General features: G+C 39.9%; 1 protein-coding gene across 3 annotated transcripts in view; it reads left to right on the top strand.

Annotated features, from left to right (window-relative positions):
- Positions 1-18,684, top strand: part of LOC125439722 (teneurin-3) — a 171,048-nt gene that overhangs the window by 65,587 nt on the left and 86,777 nt on the right. For 2 of the 3 annotated variants that reach the window (XM_048508857.1, XM_048508856.1), the window contains exons 9-10: positions 10,992-11,018; positions 13,742-13,888. In XM_048508857.1, the coding sequence (XP_048364814.1) occupies positions 10,992-11,018; positions 13,742-13,888 (174 nt within the window). The remainder of the gene's footprint in view (positions 1-10,991; positions 11,019-13,741; positions 13,889-18,684) is intronic. The other variant, XM_048508858.1, reaches the window with a different exon arrangement.

The raw sequence follows: 18,684 nt of genomic DNA, 5'->3' as shown, positions 1-18,684 counted from the left end.
ATAGTTTTAAATAATATTAGGTACAATCCATGAAAATTCCAGTTAAATCAGTGGCACTAAACTGTATAGTTATGCGCTTAACTTTAAGCACATGCACTCAGATTGCACCCAGCTGTGCTGCTGTGTGCAGTTGGAAGGGAGATTATTTGTGATGGGCTCTTGTTTTTACAAATTAACTGACACATATCTTGGGCAAATTAAATAACAATGATAAGAACACTATAGGAGTGAATGCTTCACCAGCTGCTTTCCCATTAAATGCTTTTAGCTGAATAGAATTAGTAAATAATTACGTTGGTGAAGAATGTACTACATCCAAGTGTTGTGCTAGTGTCTCCATTAAAAACAAATCTTTATAATTTTTGTTCTACCAACAAGTTATTATTAGAATAATTTACATTGCAAATTTGAAAATTTGTATTAAAATTCTGCTGCATTCTTATCTATCAACACCTCTTTTAAAAGAAATCTGTAACATTAAGTACGAGTGGGTAAGACCATCTGTTTATAGAACTTGCCTGCAGCTTGATCACTTAGCTCATGAGATGCATTACAGCTGTTTAATTGTTATAGTGTAGAAACAATGATTGTTCTGTCCAAAATTAATATTTATACACATTTGCATGTGGTTAAGTGTAAGTGGTGTGAATGAGAATTAGTGTCATTAAGCATTCGAAGGAGAAATAAGTTGGTTAGCTACTTTTACCTGCTAGGCATCATCACTTAATTATCTCCACAGTTCCCACTGTATGAAGCCAGCCTCTATAAGAAGACCGGCACAATTACTATAAAATTAGTATCGATAAGATTCAGGACTCTGAATGCATGCCAAAAGATTAAAGCATATGCTGGACCTTCTTTGCTATAGAACTATCTGCTCCCCCTCCATTTAAAAGCAAAAATAAAACTTAAAAAAAACCCTGCCCTCAGGACTTGGTTAGTGCCAAAAATGTGATCGGAGTGGCCATGCAGGGCCAGCCCTGACTGCAAGAAGGGATGCAAGCAGTGGTAGGATTCAAATAATTTAACAACCGGTTCCGAAAGGACTCAGTGGTGGGATTATAACCATTCTCTGAACTAGACAAAAAATTAGCTACCAGTTCTACCGAATAGGTGCAAATAGGCTAAATCCCCCCACTGGGTGCAAGCCCTGCCCAGTGGCATGGTGAAAGCTGTGCAGGCAGACAAAGCGCTGTGATCCATGGCGTGCAACAAGGCTCCACGTGGCACAAGCCTTCCAGCGAGAGGACTCTCAGCCACTCCCAGCCACCCCCCAAGCAAGCTGTGACAAGAGGCGGCAAGTGCAACAGGCTGGGTAATCTAGCTCTCCTCTCCCAGCATGCAACTCACCCTACCCATGATCTCCAGTACAGCCTTTTTAGTGGCCAAAAGGGAAACACATCATCCTTTTGTTAACACTGGAAAATCTGTTTGGATCCAACCCTGTATCTTGCAAGATGAAGCTACCTCATGGTTTTCTTGGTCATCGTCCCTTTAAAGAGGACCATATCCTGTACATTAACAGAAAAGAAAAATATGTGACTCAAATATGAAAGACAGGTTTTGAAAATTTGCTTAGGTAAGTGTCCATATTAGAAAGAAGAAGAGGTCATCATGGAATCATGTTCATGCAAAAATTTATATGGGTTTTAATATGACACATAAATAGTACTTACCTTTTACTGTTGCTGAAAGCTAATTGCCAATTAAGTAACTCATTTACCAAAATGCTTTCACCATATATCAACTTTAAGCTTAGACCTTTACACAGTTTTTAAAAAAACAGACTGCACAAAGTAGTTCTGAAGGTTTCAAATTGCAGCCATGCTGTGCACATGAACACATTGAGGTCAGCAGTGGCTATTGGGAAATTGATGGATATGTGAGGGGACAGAATGTTTGAAGAATATAGCTGGTTTGGCACTCTACAAACTATGCAAGAAAAAGTGCAATCCATTACAATTGTAGGTTCAAATTCAGAATTATTTTTACTGTTGCAGAATTGGAAAGTGAAGAGTAAGCACTCTGTAGAAAAATAAAGGCTTCTGTCATCACAGAACTTTGAACAGTTCAGAAAATGACAGTATTTTGATAATACAAGCAAAGAGTTGGGAAAACAGAAATACCATCTTCCAAGTTTAAAATATTAGCAGCATAAAAAACAATTACAGATATGGTATGACTGAATGTGTAACTGTGTGCCATTTATTGCAATTAATGGAGACAAGCTAGAGTGAGGTTCTAAGCCAAGGTACTGCCACAAAAACCCAGAGCCATTTTTTCTACCATTAACCTGACTGCGCAACCATCTTACCAAACGAAAGCCTCTGGTCTTGTGAACGGCCAGCATTCATTCAGATTGCACTGGAAAAATACCTTTATATGGATCCTCTCCAATGGAAGCAAACCATTGGTCCTAAAACAGAAATGAAATAATTTGTAGGTTTGTACAATGCTCGATAACAAAACTAGCATGCCACTCCCAGAACTACTGTGTTGCTCCATCTGCTTTCGTTGCCAAACTAATTCGTTCATTCACCCATTTATGGGATTTATGTGTCATCTCTCCAGAATCTCACTCAAAGTAGTTTACAAGTAAAATCAATGCCATAAAAACATCATAAATTGTCAGTATAAAAACAAAAGTCATTGCAAACAATCCATGCAGTACTAATCTAGTGGTAAGTATATGCAGTAGGATGTGTGCATCATTCTCAGGACTTCTGTTAAAAGAAGACCCTAGTAGAAGCAATCTTCATCCAGTTGACGATTTCTCACTTAGCAAAAGGGAACCATTTAATCCAGTCCATTATCATGAAGGTAAATATACCAGACTATGTAATGGAATTATTCAATAAAAGTTTATCTAGATTTTAGGAAATTCAATGTATGCAAGATGTGAATAGTACATTCTTATCCATCTATGTAGCTCCAACAATGCACAGAGCAGCATGTGATAAGAAATAGCTGCAACAGTGCCTTGTGATATACAATGGGAGCAAATCTGTACAGTTTAGTGATGATGACTGCTGCTGAAATCATAGCTACATCCATCAGGGCTGTGCCAATGCCCGTTCCTGCAGTGCCTTTCAATGCCATAAATAATGAATTTTGTCTAGAGTGTCATTTATTGCATGCTGTCCTTCACCCTCACCACTCTTGCATCTTATGGAATTGGTGATTAAGAATTTGTCTTATGAGCTTGCTTGTAAGTCTTATTAATATTAGCCTTCATGGGCAGAGAGATCAGTTGTTAGCATCAAAGCAAATATTTCACTTCTAACATGAGCTCTTATCTGACAATCATCTTGAGAAGCTATTAAAGTAAACAGGATGCTTAGTGTTTTTTTTATTAATTCTAGACCTGGAAATGGTATGTGACAGTATCTCATAAAGAGTATGAATAAACTAATATGGGCCTGAATTTGTTATACTGCATTGAAAATTATGTCACTGCTATAATCCTTTATGACAGGGTAATCAGTAATAAAACAGTGTAGTGAGTACCAATTAAGGAACATCAAATCACTGGGCATGCTGTTCATGCTGATTTAAACAGGAGCTGATTGGAATAAATGGATTTAATATACACTTATTCGCACACTTTAGCTATTCTGTCATATATACAGGAGCTAGCACATGAATAATCTAAGGAGGATACCTACTTCCATCTCTAATGGAAGGCTAATGGAAAATATTAAATTTAAGAAAGCTTGCACTGAAACCTGTTGTAAAATAAGTACTAATAAATGAGAATATTCTTGCTAGGTTAAAATGCATTGCACAAAAAATTACAATTGTTCATACATTTGTTTCCTCTTTGGAAGTTTCTTGCATTCATTGTTTATAGAAGATACTGGTGTACTTGAGTTGTTGGAAGGCTCAAGTAGAAAAACTACCTGAGAAGTCTGAATTGTGACAGCAAAATCTGGTTTTGGTGCTATGTACGAGTTACTTAAATTATCTGGTACTCACAGATTTCACTGTGGATAGAGCAGGGACGTATCTGCCCAAAACAGTGCTCAAGGCAAGCACTATGGTTTGCCCTACCCCCAAACTCCATGTGGAGTTTAAGGGCAAGGTGCACCTGTAAGCTCAATCCAGCCAGGCTGAGCCCAGCCTCAAACTGAGTGCTGAGTCTCTCTGGCTCCTGCTTTATATTTCTGGCTTCCTCCCAAGCTTAACCTGACCTTCAGCTTGGGGAGTGGAGCACTTCTGAACCAGTGCTCAGCTCAAAGCTGGGCTCAGCCTGGCTGAGAGGAGCTGTAAACTGCAGGTGGAGCTTGGGTAGCGGAGCCAGCAGTATAAAGGTGAAGCTGGTCAGACCAAGTGCTCAGTTAGATGCTGGGTTCAGCCTGGATGAGTCAAGCTTTAAACTATAGGCTCAAAGTCTGCAGTTTAAAGCTGGACCCAGCCAAGCCCAGCATCAAACAGGTGCACACGGTCCCCAAACTCCACATGGAGTTTGGGGATAAATCAACCCAGTTGAACACTGACTGGGTTCAGCGTTCAACTGTGTGCCTGCCCTTAAACTCCACATGGAGTTTGGGAGCAAGCCACATTCACCCCAGATGCTGCAGGATGTGGGCTATCACCCCTTGAGGAGGGCACCCAGAGCATGTGTCCTTCCTTGTCCCACCCTAGGTACACCTCTGTGGATAAGTCCCACATGTACACACATACTCTAAAGCTATAATGGGGAAGGATCAAGCATAACTCATAGTACATCTTTTTGAAATATCTCCTAATCAGACCTGACATTGAAGGTTCTTGTTACAACTGAAACAAAATTAAAAACACAAAATGCTGGACTTGGTTGTAAAGTGTGTAACAAATCCTTATCACAATAACCTCTTGCTCACAAAAAGTAGCTGAGCCAAGAAATAATGTAAAGTAGAGAAGTTGTAGAAGAATAGGTAACCCTATCATCACCTCTCCAGAGCTGCCCATTTTCCCTTGACCTCTCGAAAGTTGTTTATACTTAAGAAGGCATTTGAAACTCTGTAGGATAGCTTCCAGGGAGCAATTTGGAGCAGACAAATTTTGCCACCATTTGTGTTCCCTCTCATATTCTTCATCAGCCAAACTGGACTTCCATTTTCTAAAAGAAAATGTCTTTTAGAAAATGGAAGTCCAGTTTGGCTGATGAAGAATATGAGAGGGAACACAAATGGTGGCAAAAGAGAAGCAAGTTAGCTGTAAGGGAGGCCAAAAAGGATTATGAGGAACGCATGGCTGCGAACATCAAGACCAGCAACAAACAGTTCTTCAAGTACATCAAAAGCAGGAAGCCAGCAAGGGAAGCGGTAGGCCCGTTAGATGACAAAGGAACAAAGGGTGTGCTAAAAGATGGCAGGGAGATTGCAGAGAAGCTGAATGAATTCTTTGCATCTGTCTTCACCCAAGAGGAGGTGAGGAACATTCCTGCCCCTGAACCAAGCTTCTTAGGAGGCGAATCCGAGGAACTAGCGAAGATAGTGATAGACAAGGAAGAAGTTCTGGCAGCCATTGATAAACTAAATGTTACCAAATCCCCTGGCCCAGATTGCATTCACCCAAGAGTTCTTAAAGAGCTCAAGCATGAAATTGCGGATCTTCTCACTTTAATATGCAACTTATCCCTGAAATCAGGCTCCATCCCTGAAGACTGGAAGATGGCCAATGTCACACCAATCTTTAAGAAAGGATCTAGGGGGGACCCGGGAAATTACAGGCCAGTCAGTTTGACATCTGTTCCTGGTAAATTAGTAGAATCTATCATTAAAGATAAAATTATAAAACATGTAGAAAAGCAAGACCTGCTGAGAAAGAGTCAACATGGCTTTTGCAGAGGCAAATCCTGTCTTACAAACTTACTAGAGTTCTTTGAGGGTGTAAACAGGCATGTGGACAGGGGTGAACCGGTGGACATTGTCTACTTGGATTTCCAAAAGGCTTTTGACAAAGTTCCTCACCAGAGACTGTTGAGAAAACTCAGCAATGAAGGAATAAGAGGGGAAGTCCTCCTATGGATTAAAACTGGTTGAGAAACAGGAAACAAAGAGTGGGTGTAAATGGGAAGTTCTCACAATGGAGAGATGTCGAGTGGTGTCCCCCAAGGATCCGTTTTGGGACCAGTGCTCTTTAACCTATTCATAAATGACCTGGAAGTAGGGGTGGGTAGCGTGGTGGCCAAGTTTGCAGATGATACCAAATTATGTAGGGTGGTGAGAACCACAAAGGATTGCGAAGAGCTCCAAGCGGACCTTGATAAACTAGGTGAGTGGGCTCAGAAATGGCAAATGCAGTTCAATGTAGCAAAATGTAAAGTGATGCACATAGGGGCAAAAAATCCAAACTTCACATACACGCTACAGGGGTCAGTGCTATCAGTCACAGACCAGGAAAGGGATTTAGGCTGTTGATAGTTCCATGGGAATGTCAACTCAATGCATGGCAGCTGTGAAAAAGGCAAACTCTATGCTGGGGATCATTAGAAAAGGAATTGATAATAAAACTGCAAAGATTGTCATGCCCTTATATAAAGCAGTGGTGCGACCGCACTTGGAGTACTGTGTCCAGTTCTGGTCGCCGCATCTCAAAAAGGATATTGAGGAGATAGAAAAAGTGCAGAGAAGGGCAACAAGGATGATTGAGGGACTGGAGCACCTTCCCTATGAGGAGAGGCTGCAGCGTTTGGGACTCTTTAGTTTGGAGAGGAGGCGGCTGAGGGGGGATATGATTGAAGTCTACAAAATTATGCATGGGGTAGAAAATGTTGACAGAGAGAAATTTTTCTCTCTTTCTCACAATACTAGAACCAGGGGGCATTCATTGAAAATGCTGGGGGGAAGAATTAGGACTAATAAAAGGAAACACTTCTTCACGCAACGTGTGATTGGTGTTTGGAATATGCTGCCACAGGAGGTGGTGATGGCCACTAACCTGGATAGCTTTAAAAGGGGCTTGGACAGATTTATGGAGGAGAAGTCGATTTATGGCTACCAATCTTGATCCTCTTTGATCTGAGATTGCAAATGCCTTAACAGACCAGGTGATCGGGAGCAACAGCCGCAGAAGGCCATTGCGTTCACATCCTGCATGTGAGCTCCCAAAGGCACCTGGTGGGCCACTGCGAGTAGCAGAGAGCTGGACTAGATGGACTCTGGTCTGATCCAGCTGGCTTGTTCTTATGTTCTTATGTTCTTAGACAAATAATGAGCAGGAAAGGGATTTATAAACCTTACCTCTTCCACTTTTTCGGCACTGTAATTTTCAGAGTGGGTGTTTTCTTTCAGTTTTCATTTTGTTTTATTAAAATATAAATTGAAGTGAAGGTTAAGGAGCCAGCAGCCAGATTAGCATGATCTTGTGCCGTCCTTACGTCCCTTTCTTATCACCCTTGCTCCATCCATATCAGGCCCAAACACTGAAATGTATAAAGGTCCCTGTGAACCATTACATTGTTGTGACCCTTCTCTCCCACTTTTCGTAGACTTAACTTTTGCTCCAATCTAGTCCCTCACCTCAAAAAGCTCCACAATAGCTCTGTGAATATTTTATTACATCTTCTAGGAAATCACTTCACTTTCAAACATAGTTTGTCATCCAGCTATATCTTATTTACATCAGTCCATTTATTTTCTCAAGTCTACTGCTCCAAACCAATTCTTTCTCTTATACAAAGTCATCCCACTGGAAATATTTTCCTCTTAATTGTGGATTACCTCCATTTTTATGATACTGTCAGTTTATAGATGAGGGCCACTAATTTCTATCTCCTCCTCATCTTTGGTTCTTTTTTCCTCCTGCATGTTGCTATCATAAAAATATACGCCATGACATCCTGGAGGTCTCCATTTTGTTTTCCCTTCAATATATATACTAAACCACTAAGTATAATTGCTGGAGACATGGCACCTGGTACCTTCAGTATTCTAATGCCACAATATTCATAGAGACCACAAGGACCCTCAAGTCCAACCCCCTGCAATACAGGAACACACAATCAAAGCACTTCCGACATATGTCCATCCAGCCTCTGTTTAAAAACCTCCAAAGGAGACTCCACAATTCTCCGAGGCTGTGCATTCCCTGACGGTCAGGAAGTTCTTCCTAATGTTTAGGTGGAATTTGTTTTCCTGCACCTTGAATCCATTACTCCATGTCCTAGTCTCTGAGGCAGCAGAAAACCAGCTTGTTCCTTCTTCAACATGGCATCCCTTCAAATATTTAAACATAGCTATCATGTCCCCCCTTAACCTATGCTTCTCTAGACTAAACATCCCCAGCTCCATAAACCTCTCTTCGTTGGACATGTTCACTAGACCTTTTACCATTTTGATTGCCCTCCTCTGGACTCGTTCCAGCTTGACAATATCCTTCTTGAATTGTGATTTCCAGAACTGTAGACAATATTTCATGTGAGGTCTAACCAATGCAGAATAGAGAGGTACAATTACATCCCTCAATCTTGATACTATACTCCTATTGATACATCCCAAAATCGCATTGGCTTTCTTGGCTGCCACATCGCACTGCTGACTCATGTTTAGTTTATGGTCTACTAAGACTCACAGATCTCTTTCGCATGTAGTGTTGTCAAGCCAGGTGTCATCCATCCTATATCTGTGCATTTCATTTTTTCTGCCTAAGTGGAGTATCTTACATTTATCTTTGTTGAAAATCATTTTGTTTGTTTTGGCCCAGCTTCTAATATGTCCAGGTCATTTTGAATTCTGACTCTGTCCTCTGGGGTATTAGCTACTAATTAGCTACTACATGCCTTCTATTCCATCATTCAAGTCGTTGATATAAATATTGAATAGCACTGGGCCCAGGACAGAACCCTGTGGCACCCCACCAGTCACTACTGTTTCATCAGAATGAGGTTCTTCACTCTGCATATAACTGCTGTCGTTCAAATTAGCTGTCTCATAGTGAAATCCTTCTCACAGTTACTTCCATCTAAGGCCATTGATTTGAAGAAACTTAGACTGGAGTTATTTTGCATAGAATTATCCCAGTATTTTATATATTTGTTATTTTTTATTTATTGACATCATTTATAGTCTACTTTTGTCATTTGGACTCAAGGTAGATTACACAGAGTCAATTCAATCCACAGATGGATATTCAATATATTAGAATATTTGTCAACAAAATGATCAGACAACCATGTACCGGTTTAAGACATTATCAGTTTATTTTGACCAGCTTTTTCCCTGGGAGTATAAAAGACAGCATCAGAGATGGAGTGGAGAACAAGAGATGAGAAATGAGAAAGGGATAGAGAGGCAGTGTGTAAGGAGAAAGTGAGAGGGATACAGAAACAGAGATGGAGAGGAGGAGCACTGAGAGCCTGAGAAGAAAAGGTTTAGCCACCCACAGGAAGAGAAGGGGGAAGAGGAAGAGCCCTGTGGTGAACCTCACCCTGAAGGGAAAGGAGTGAGGCAGATAATGACCAAGCTTTGAGCGATTCTAGCAATGAGGTCTGGACACTGTGTTGCAAGCCTCCAGTAAAAACCACCTGCACCCATTCCTATCTTTGGGTCTATCTGTTCTTTGGGGGAAGGGTAGTTTCAACATGTACCTCTCCCCCAAGGGGCCAACAACTTTGCACCTAGGCTAAAGTCAGTGTGCTTGTTAAGCTATACCAGCATCCCATTATACTCTCACCTGTGCTCCATGTCGGACTGAAAGGCACACAGGGCAGCTTGTCCCTGGTATGCTGAAATACTATAAACAGGGAACTTTCTGTGTGGAGCCGTATTCAAAAACATGACTTCCCACTTCCACCTGAAGTGATAAATACCAGAATTCTGTCATTCTGTTGTCTATGGTGTATAATGGGGTGTCCAACTCTGGTGCCCCAGATGTTCATGGACATATGGGGCACCAGAGTGGGACACCCTGGTGTATAGAATGGTTCTTTCATAATAGTAAAGCAGATTCAGCTCTGCTAATACTGAGAGTGTCTACACAGGTGTTAATTAAAGCTGCATTTTAATAACCTGAATGTGTGAAACTGCCATAATAGATCTCTTATCATAATAGTTCTCATTAAAGTATGTTGGACAGTTGCCCAGGTAACTTGGAATGAAATAGTCCATCAAGTAAAGTATCACTTAAGCTGAACATGAGCGCTTACCCAAAATAAGTGTCTGGGAAGTAATATATGCTACATGTAAATTCATTATTTCCTTCATATAATAAACTTCCTATGCTTATTATTTAACCATTCCCCTGCCCCTTAAAATCAGTCTATTCATCTTTATGTGAAATTTCAATATTTAATATTAATATGAACAACTTATATTTACTGTCTATATTAAGTGTTTATATTGTGAACAGCTGTAACCTCAGTTCGTTTTTCAGATTTAAAACTTTTTTTGGTTTTGTGCAGTAAGGCTGTGGCACTGATGCTCCCAATAAGAATAATTAAGTTCAATATTTTGCATAATTAGCTGATTACAGATTACAGATAGGAATCAGAAAAAATAGAAATGTGTCATTTATTCAGGAGATATGGGTAATCCTGCATAAACTGAAGAAGTGGAATATTTTTTGCTTAGAACATCTGATCCATACAAGACAAAGAAACTAAATTTATGAGATTCTAGTTTAGTCTGAATTGAAAGGTGCACATAGTACATAATTGATCTAAACACTAATGAAGAAAAAGATCTTGTGATTAGACGTGATCTGCATCAAATAGCATGATCAACGCGAACTATCAGGTAGGTACAAAGAATCTTGGGGGAAGGGTTCTTGGATCTAAACATGCATTTTTAAATTATCCTGAGCATTTAACTCAGCAGAATTTATTTTATTCACTATAGGAAAAAAATGAAATGTATCCAATGTTTAGTCCACAATAAACTGGTCTTCTGTTCAGTGTAAAGTTCCTCTGTTCAACTGACTGGTGTCCTTTCTATATGTGAATTCTGAACAATTCCTATCCTACCTGACTCTTCTGAAATTTCTGTCTGTTTTCTTTTTTAATTCTCAAGCTCACTATTTGGATAAGATAGTTAAAGGTACTGTATATTTGCTCTTTCTCAACATGCTTCATCTATCTCTGTGTAAAGTATAGCAACCATTCCACTACACTTGGCGAAAAACAACATATTCTTCTATGTATTCCATGAATTACAAATTTCATTCATGTGACTTTTCACATAGCCTTGATATAAGATATGAATATTTTTAATGTTTTTGTCATGCTTAACATTTTATATGCAATTTGTAAGTTTCAGTATTCCTGTATAGATGGATTAGGTCTGATGGTATCAAAAAAAAAACTGAAGATAAGCCACTCATTTGCTGTTTGTGGTTTTTTAAACTTTCTAGCTTTTGTTGCTGGAAGGAATTTCCTAGACATCATACATGTAGAAAGATAAGAAAAATGAAATGTTTATGGAAGAATAAGAAAATGGCATAACCTCAAGAAATAAGTTGAGATACAGTAAATATGTAATTAATAATAACCTGTAAAGTGAACCCCTTCACTTCCTCCCTGCAATCAGAAAACTCACTGTACTCATATGGGGGCATGCTATTTCTTTCAGGAACAACGCTACATGTTTCCTGGCATTTTGACAGATGCATTGGTAAGGGGGGGCTGAAAATACTCCGTTCACAATCAAAATACTAATCAAAATGGTATTTTGGGGGATTTGGAAACTGAAATTAATAATAAGCTCACTAAATGTGTGGAAGAATTTTTTAAATTGCTCCAATGAACCCTTTCTACTAGACGCATTCTGCTTTTCTAAGAAAATCTAGAATGCAAAAAATACTTAGCAGAGGAGTTCCTAACATTGCAGAAGTTAATGCAGCTAACTATCATGCTGAACAGTAGAATGTACCTATAAACAGCAAATGTTCCATATCTTCAGTTAAGACAGAAGTTTGGCAAAGATATGTATATATATGTATGTATATTCACTAGCACTCCCCCTGTTCCAGATTGCCTTTCTTCTATGCCTTATTTGTGCTTTTTCATTAGAATATGGCAATATTCATGGCAACATCCAGGCTTTCACGTAATCTATCATGTTCAAGTATTGTCCGCAATTGTTTGCCAATAGGACAGATCAGCCAGTAGGTCAGATGAAGCTGCATGTCCTATGTAAACAAAAGTGGAAGAAAGTCACCTCAGAAGTCAAAATTTACCTTATTTTGTATGAAATTAAAACATCCATATGGCAAATATGCCTAAAGAAAAACAGGCAGCCTAATCTAATCTCAGCCTGGCATTGTGACATGATATCCATAACAATAACTTCATCATACCTTGTCATAAAATGCTACTGTGGTCCCCTTCCATTTGTAAGTACTAATTTTACTAAAGACAATGATACCCATGAAATTATCCTTTCATTTGTGCTGCGTGGGAGGAGAAAGGAGTACACTGATAATTTCAAAAGCTTTAATAGCGCTTCTAAGCACAAGGGCTAACAGCAGGAACAGGAGAGTATTCTAGTACCCAGAGGCAATAGAGAGATAAAACTTTAAAAGGTGGTAGCACAATTTATCTTTCATGCTGTATAGAGTTACAAACAACTGCTGTGTCCTGATATATCTGATTTATAGCCACTGATTATGGTTCTGCTTCTGTGCTTGCTTCTGTGAATGTCTTACCAGAGTTATAGATAAGGAATACCAGAATTCTACATATTTATGGACTGTCATCATCCTCATACAGGTCATGTTGGCTGCATGCCAGGTTTTTGATGCAATGTTAGATTTTTTTAAAAAAAATATTTTTGATATATTAAATAATTTTAATTGTTTCCCAAATTTTCCCTCCTTGGCCATAAAAGCAGACAAGATAGGATATAAAGGTAACAGCACAAAAGCCTTAGGGAGACTGTCACAAGAAAAAAAATCACTCTCCGCTATCTGTCTTGAAGCACGTCACTACCGTGTTTTTGTTCAGTCTATCAATGTTTTATTGTGGTCCTTATGGTATTTCATTTTGTCCGTCCTAAGTAATCAAATATGCACAGCTATTACATTTAGTTGGAAATCCTGTTGGTCCCGTCCCATCCGTATGCAGCCTGAATCCTAATGTTTGTTAGAATAGATGCTAAGCTGCTTCACTATTTCCTGGGCTTTGCTTATTCTGTGAAAAGGAATGTACTTTTTGGCATAAAGTATAGTCACTGAAATTGACCTATACTTTGTGCAATTATTTAATGCACTGTAATTTCACATGAATACACGGCAACTCTGAGACCAGATAAAATTAATGTTCTTTTTTTTACTGAGTGCAGCAGAGCTTGCCAACCTTACAATTTCAAGGGATTTATTTAAAATGAAAAGAAGCTTAACAAAATCTATACTATTAAGAAACACCATCACATCCACAGCAAATAATTATGTACTGTAGAAGTGGAGAAACCCTATTGTTTTACGTAATGGCTGTGTTGTGTGCTGTGCTCACATTGCCTGCTGCTTTGCTAAACAAAATGAAAACATAATTTTGTCTGGCCTGCAGGTATTTAAAGGTTTCTTGGATATATTTCCTGCCTACACAGGTAAGTGGTGTCTCAAGTGTCAGATCAATCAAAGATGCCACTTAGTTAAGAATTAGAATCCCAGGTAGTGTTGCTGTTACTCTCCATGTGCAATTACGGTATTTGTGCTGTTTTAAAGGCCTGATCCCAGTAAGTGTCCCCATTTGTATTCCGATTAGACTGAAAGTCATCATAATATTTAAATCACATGTAGTGCCTCTTTTTGTCTGTTTTGACAGAGGGATGTCCTGGTTTATGTAATAGCAATGGAAGATGTACTCTGGACCAAAATGGTTGGCACTGTGTTTGTCAGCCAGGATGGAGAGGAGCAGGATGTGATGTCGCCATGGAAACTTTATGTACCGATAGCAAGGACAATGAAGGAGGTAGGGGTTGCACAGTGAAATTCCTCCGCTGCTTAAAAAAATTGTAAAATTATCGGCTTCCCAATCAGGTGAAAAAATACTGCTGTGAGAATGATATAGAGCTTTTACTACCTGCGATGAGATACATGCAGAAATGTGCTACAACATTTATTGCCTTCATTTAGTATGCTATCAAATCCTTAAGTGACAGTTACAGCAGGCAAAATGTGTACATCGAAATCCATTAGTGAGCATTAGGTTCCAAGTGGTAGTATTTTACCTAAGGGCAAAAATAACATTGTAATTCAGTGAACGTTAAAATAAAGCGGCATGCCAACAAAGAACAGTTGTGAAATACACATTCAGGCAAATTTTTCAAGCTGTATATGGAAATATTTGTTGAGATGCAATTTGATAAGAACTTCATGTTTTCCAAAGAGTCATTGTTAAGGAACAATCTAATCCCACTAAGTATATTGTTAGCATAAAAACTTTCTTTATCTGACTCAAGCTTTGACTTGTTGCTGTGTCTTTCTGTCTTTAGCTCATTGTTGAGCTAACTTCAAGAAGAATTCTTAGGAACTCCACTTACACAGTCATATACTTTTTTGCCTTCCATCACTATATTTTCTTTTATATTATTCCCCCCCCCCATTTACAATTTTATACAGACTCTCCTATATTTTTATATGCCAGTCCCACACCATGCTTCCTTTTTGCATCTTCTCTGCCTACCTTTTGACTCCCACTATTGTTTTCACCTCGATAATTCTCTAGCCCACGCTTGTGCACCTTGTGATTTTGACTACCTCATGACTGGAAACTGATGTGGTTTTTAGTCCAAGAAAGGAATCAAAGCCTGGTCTGGTAAGAATGCATCTCTGAGGTACTGTCACAAGCAGGCCAAAGAACTACTGGCCCAGTTACTTTTGGATATTCTGACTCCCTTGGTATAAGGGAGTCAAACTGGCTTATCTACTCTTGCCAATTTTCTATTCACTCTTCCTAATTGTTTATTTAAAAAAAATATTCATGAGTGTATTATCCACTCATATATTCTGGGACAAAGGAGATCAGGAGGTACGTGTACTCATATACATTACACAAAGCTGACATTTTCAGATTCTGTTTCACCTGGGCTTCCATATTGGGAGTGAATGTGAGAACAAGCTTGTTTTGCTGCCTCATTTACTGTATCTTTTGGCAGATGGCCAGAAAAGTTGGCAGGTAGAACAAATGCTGGACTTGGAGACCAATTCCACTTACATCATCATTTATTCATTTAGACATCCATATTCTGCTTTATTCCCCAGTTGAGATCCAAGGTGATTTACAACAATGTCTTACTCTCCTCCCATTTCCCCCCCAATAAAACCCTTTTGGGATAGGTTAGATCAAAATACAGTGACTGGGCAAGGTCACTCCGTAAGCGTCCATTAGCTTCCATGGCACATGGGGATTCAAATCTAAGTTTTCTAGAGCCTAATTCAAATGTCCAAAGAGTAGCCATGTTTAATCATTCCAAGTGGGTTCAACTTTGCATATGTAGAAAGAAGCAAAAACACGCCTGGTGACTTCCTAACCCCTGTTCATACAGACAGAGCAATCCACATGCTGTGAAAGCATAATCAAGATCTTGTTTTTTGCAACTTTCTTTACCATGTATACAAAGCATATATGCATACACTCATATACTTGTAAGACTCCTTGAAGACATGTATCTGGGTCCTGAGGCCAATAGATACAGAGTATATGCAGTATGCGTAACTGAACAGGAATAAAGATATATTGCTTATATATAGCATAAGCAGTTGCATGGGACCCAGGAACAGTGAACATGACCCTGCTGTGATCTGGAATAGCATGGATGTATTTATTAAAAGTTTTTCACTGGTTCCTTTTACACAGCGTGTAAAAGCACAGCCCCACTGCTGCAGTAAGAAGAATTGGAATAAGCAGGATCAGTCTCCAATCCTAGACTTCTTGCTGTTGATTTTAGCCCCTCCAATTCCCATCCTCTCCTTCTCTCCACATACCACCTAAGCACAGATACTATGGCAGTGGCACCAGGACCACACTCTGACCCCGAAATCCTCCTTTTCTTTTGATTTCCCTTTTCCTACTGAGTTGTTCATTACACTATAGCATAGCTCATATGGCTAAGGCAAAAACACTCTTTAAATGGTATTGAAAAGTAGATGGCCTATGGCAGCAAGCTTCCATTTTGAAAGCAGAATTTAGCCCTCCTCCAACCCAACCAACAGCCCCGACCAAAAGGTGGGGGAATCCATCTGAGGGAGTGATGTAATGCCACACTAGCAGATTTGTTGTCCCAAGAGCACTTGCCCTGGCGGAGGGGTGATTCTGCTGGTGTGCGGCCACCACCACACTCCCAAGCACTGGGACACTGTCCCTGCCGCCATCACCAGCATAGCGGGGGGGGGGGGGGGGGAGACGACATTAGTCAGCTGGGACTTTAGACTTGCGTCCCCAAAAAGGTGGCATGTCCATTAAGCCCAATGGGGGCTTCTTGGTGACAGAGGCTTTTTCACTTTTCAAGCCTACCCACACTGCTAGGAAGCCACTAAGGGAGGGGTGGGACAGCATGGCCACAATGCCACGTCTGGTCACTGGCCCCTTGGTTGAGGCTGCCCGCCACTCTGTAGATTCCCCTTTAAACTAGAGGGAAATAGATTTCCCCCCCTTCGATTTCAAAGGGAAGGCAAATCCTTGTCTGAAAGAGTCAAATGGATGTTCCTCTTTAATCGAAGACTTCCCACTTTCCATACAGGGAAAAAAACCCACGTGAAAGCCGCTTTATAGACAATTCTGAATACAACATTGGGGAATCGTAAACCTTTGTAGAACTAGCCTCTACTGTATTCCAACAAAAGTCTTAAGTACAAATGAAAACATTCATATGAGTCCTCTCGAGCCTGAACACACATTTGTACAAAATGCAAATTACTGTAAGAATCAAACATCTGTTGCATGCTCCAATTCTCTTTTATTATGTGTAATGTCTATGATACTTCAGTCTTACAATAATAGCATGTTATACAAATTTATTGAATAACCTATAGAGGCAGAGACGGATGTTCATATAAAAACAGGTGCACTGAGTATGAAAATAAATTTTATTTATTTTTGAGTTTTTGAGTTTTTTATACCGCCTTACCCCCGAAGGGCTCTTTTGAGAATTCTCTTTGAGAATTTAAAGTCTTCACAGTAGTTTTTTTTTTCAAAATAATTCTGCATACCGTATATACTCACGTATAAGTCGATCAGCGTATAAGTCGAGGCACCTAATTTTGCCTTGAATAACTGGGAAACCTTATTGAGTCACGTATAAGTCGAGGGTGGGAAAGGTCCATGGGGAGGTGGAGTTCTGAGCAGTCAAAGGAGCCGCAGTTGGGGGAAAGGAGTGCCCCAGAAGCCTTTGGGAGGCTTTTTAAGGAGGGGCGAGGTGGGTCTGGGGAGAGGGAATAAGCTAGGGGCTGTGGAGGGTGAACAGGATGGGAGGTGGTGAAGGAAAAGGCAGAGGAGAACAAGGCACATAAAGTGGCTGAAAGGGGGCAGCAGAGAAGAAGGCAGGAGACAGCGAAGCAGAGAAAACAGTCACTAACTCACCCTTTTTTCCCTTTCCCCCTGCAGGCTCTAAGGCTTGGTTTCAGCGAGCTGCCTGTTGGGCAGCCTGTCTCTGTGGTTTTCTTAAAAGGGTAATGCTCCAAAGGTTGCTTAAGCATTCTTTGGAGCATTGCCCTTTTAAGAAAACCATAGAGACAGGCTGCCCAACAGGCAGCTTCTCTGAACCAAGTCTTACAGCCTGCCGGAGAAAGGGAAAAAAGGGTGAGTTAGTGAGGGGGCCTGCCAGCCGGCAAGAGAGAGCGAAGCAGAAAACTAAGCACAGAAAGTGGCTGAAAGAGGGACGGCAGAGAAGAAGGCAGGACAGAATGAAGAAAGGACAGGGGGAACACCACACAAGAATTACCGGTAAGTGGGACCTGTGTATAAGTCGAGGGGGGCATTTTTCAGCCTTAAAAAAAGGCTGAAAACCTCAACTTATGCGCGAGTATATACAGTATATTTATTTTCAGAGCTGCAAAAATTAGTTTTAATTTTGTAATCTGTATTTGTCAGAAAAGTCACTGTTTTCATCTGTTACTGCAAAAACACATCAAGGAGTCTTGTGGTGACTTAAAGACCAACAAATGTATTGTGAAGTAAACGGTCATACAACATATTTACTCAGAAAGTGAACAGCATGTAATAGGCACCAAAAAAAAATGGACATAACTGTCACTTGTAGGCAAATGTAAGAGGACCCCCTCTTTTTTATGGCATGCAGGTAGATGCTGTATTACAGCCCAGTTCTCCAAAGGCATAAAGTGTCCTATGTAGACTCATAATATGCATTGGCATAGAGGGGAAAAAAGCATTGAAAACAGTGAAGTTAAAAAGCAATTAAAAGCAGGAATGACATCCCTATGCAAATCTTAAACATATGCATTTGGGTCATACATTTGTTATTGTGGGAAATTCTGAATATTTATGACTCTCAGCTGAATGGAATTGAATGACCTGCATCGTTGCCTTTGCTTGAGGAAATATTGCTCTGGCCAGTAACTACCAGTTGTTGTTTCTGTTTATTAATTTTTATGTAACTCTTGCTCTTTTTACATAACTCTTGATCTTTTTCCTCAACTCTTGAGGAACCCTTCCTTACATGTGCACAATGAGAATCTGAGGAAACAATGCACATTCTCCAAGAAGCTCTTACAGACTTGAGAACACCAATTCCCACTCCCAGTTCTTAT

The sequence above is a fragment of the Sphaerodactylus townsendi genome, linkage group LG10 (genome assembly GCF_021028975.2).
Source record: "Sphaerodactylus townsendi isolate TG3544 linkage group LG10, MPM_Stown_v2.3, whole genome shotgun sequence".
Taxonomy (NCBI): Eukaryota; Metazoa; Chordata; class Lepidosauria; order Squamata; family Sphaerodactylidae; genus Sphaerodactylus; species Sphaerodactylus townsendi.
This window is presented reverse-complemented; position numbering and strand designations above follow the sequence as displayed.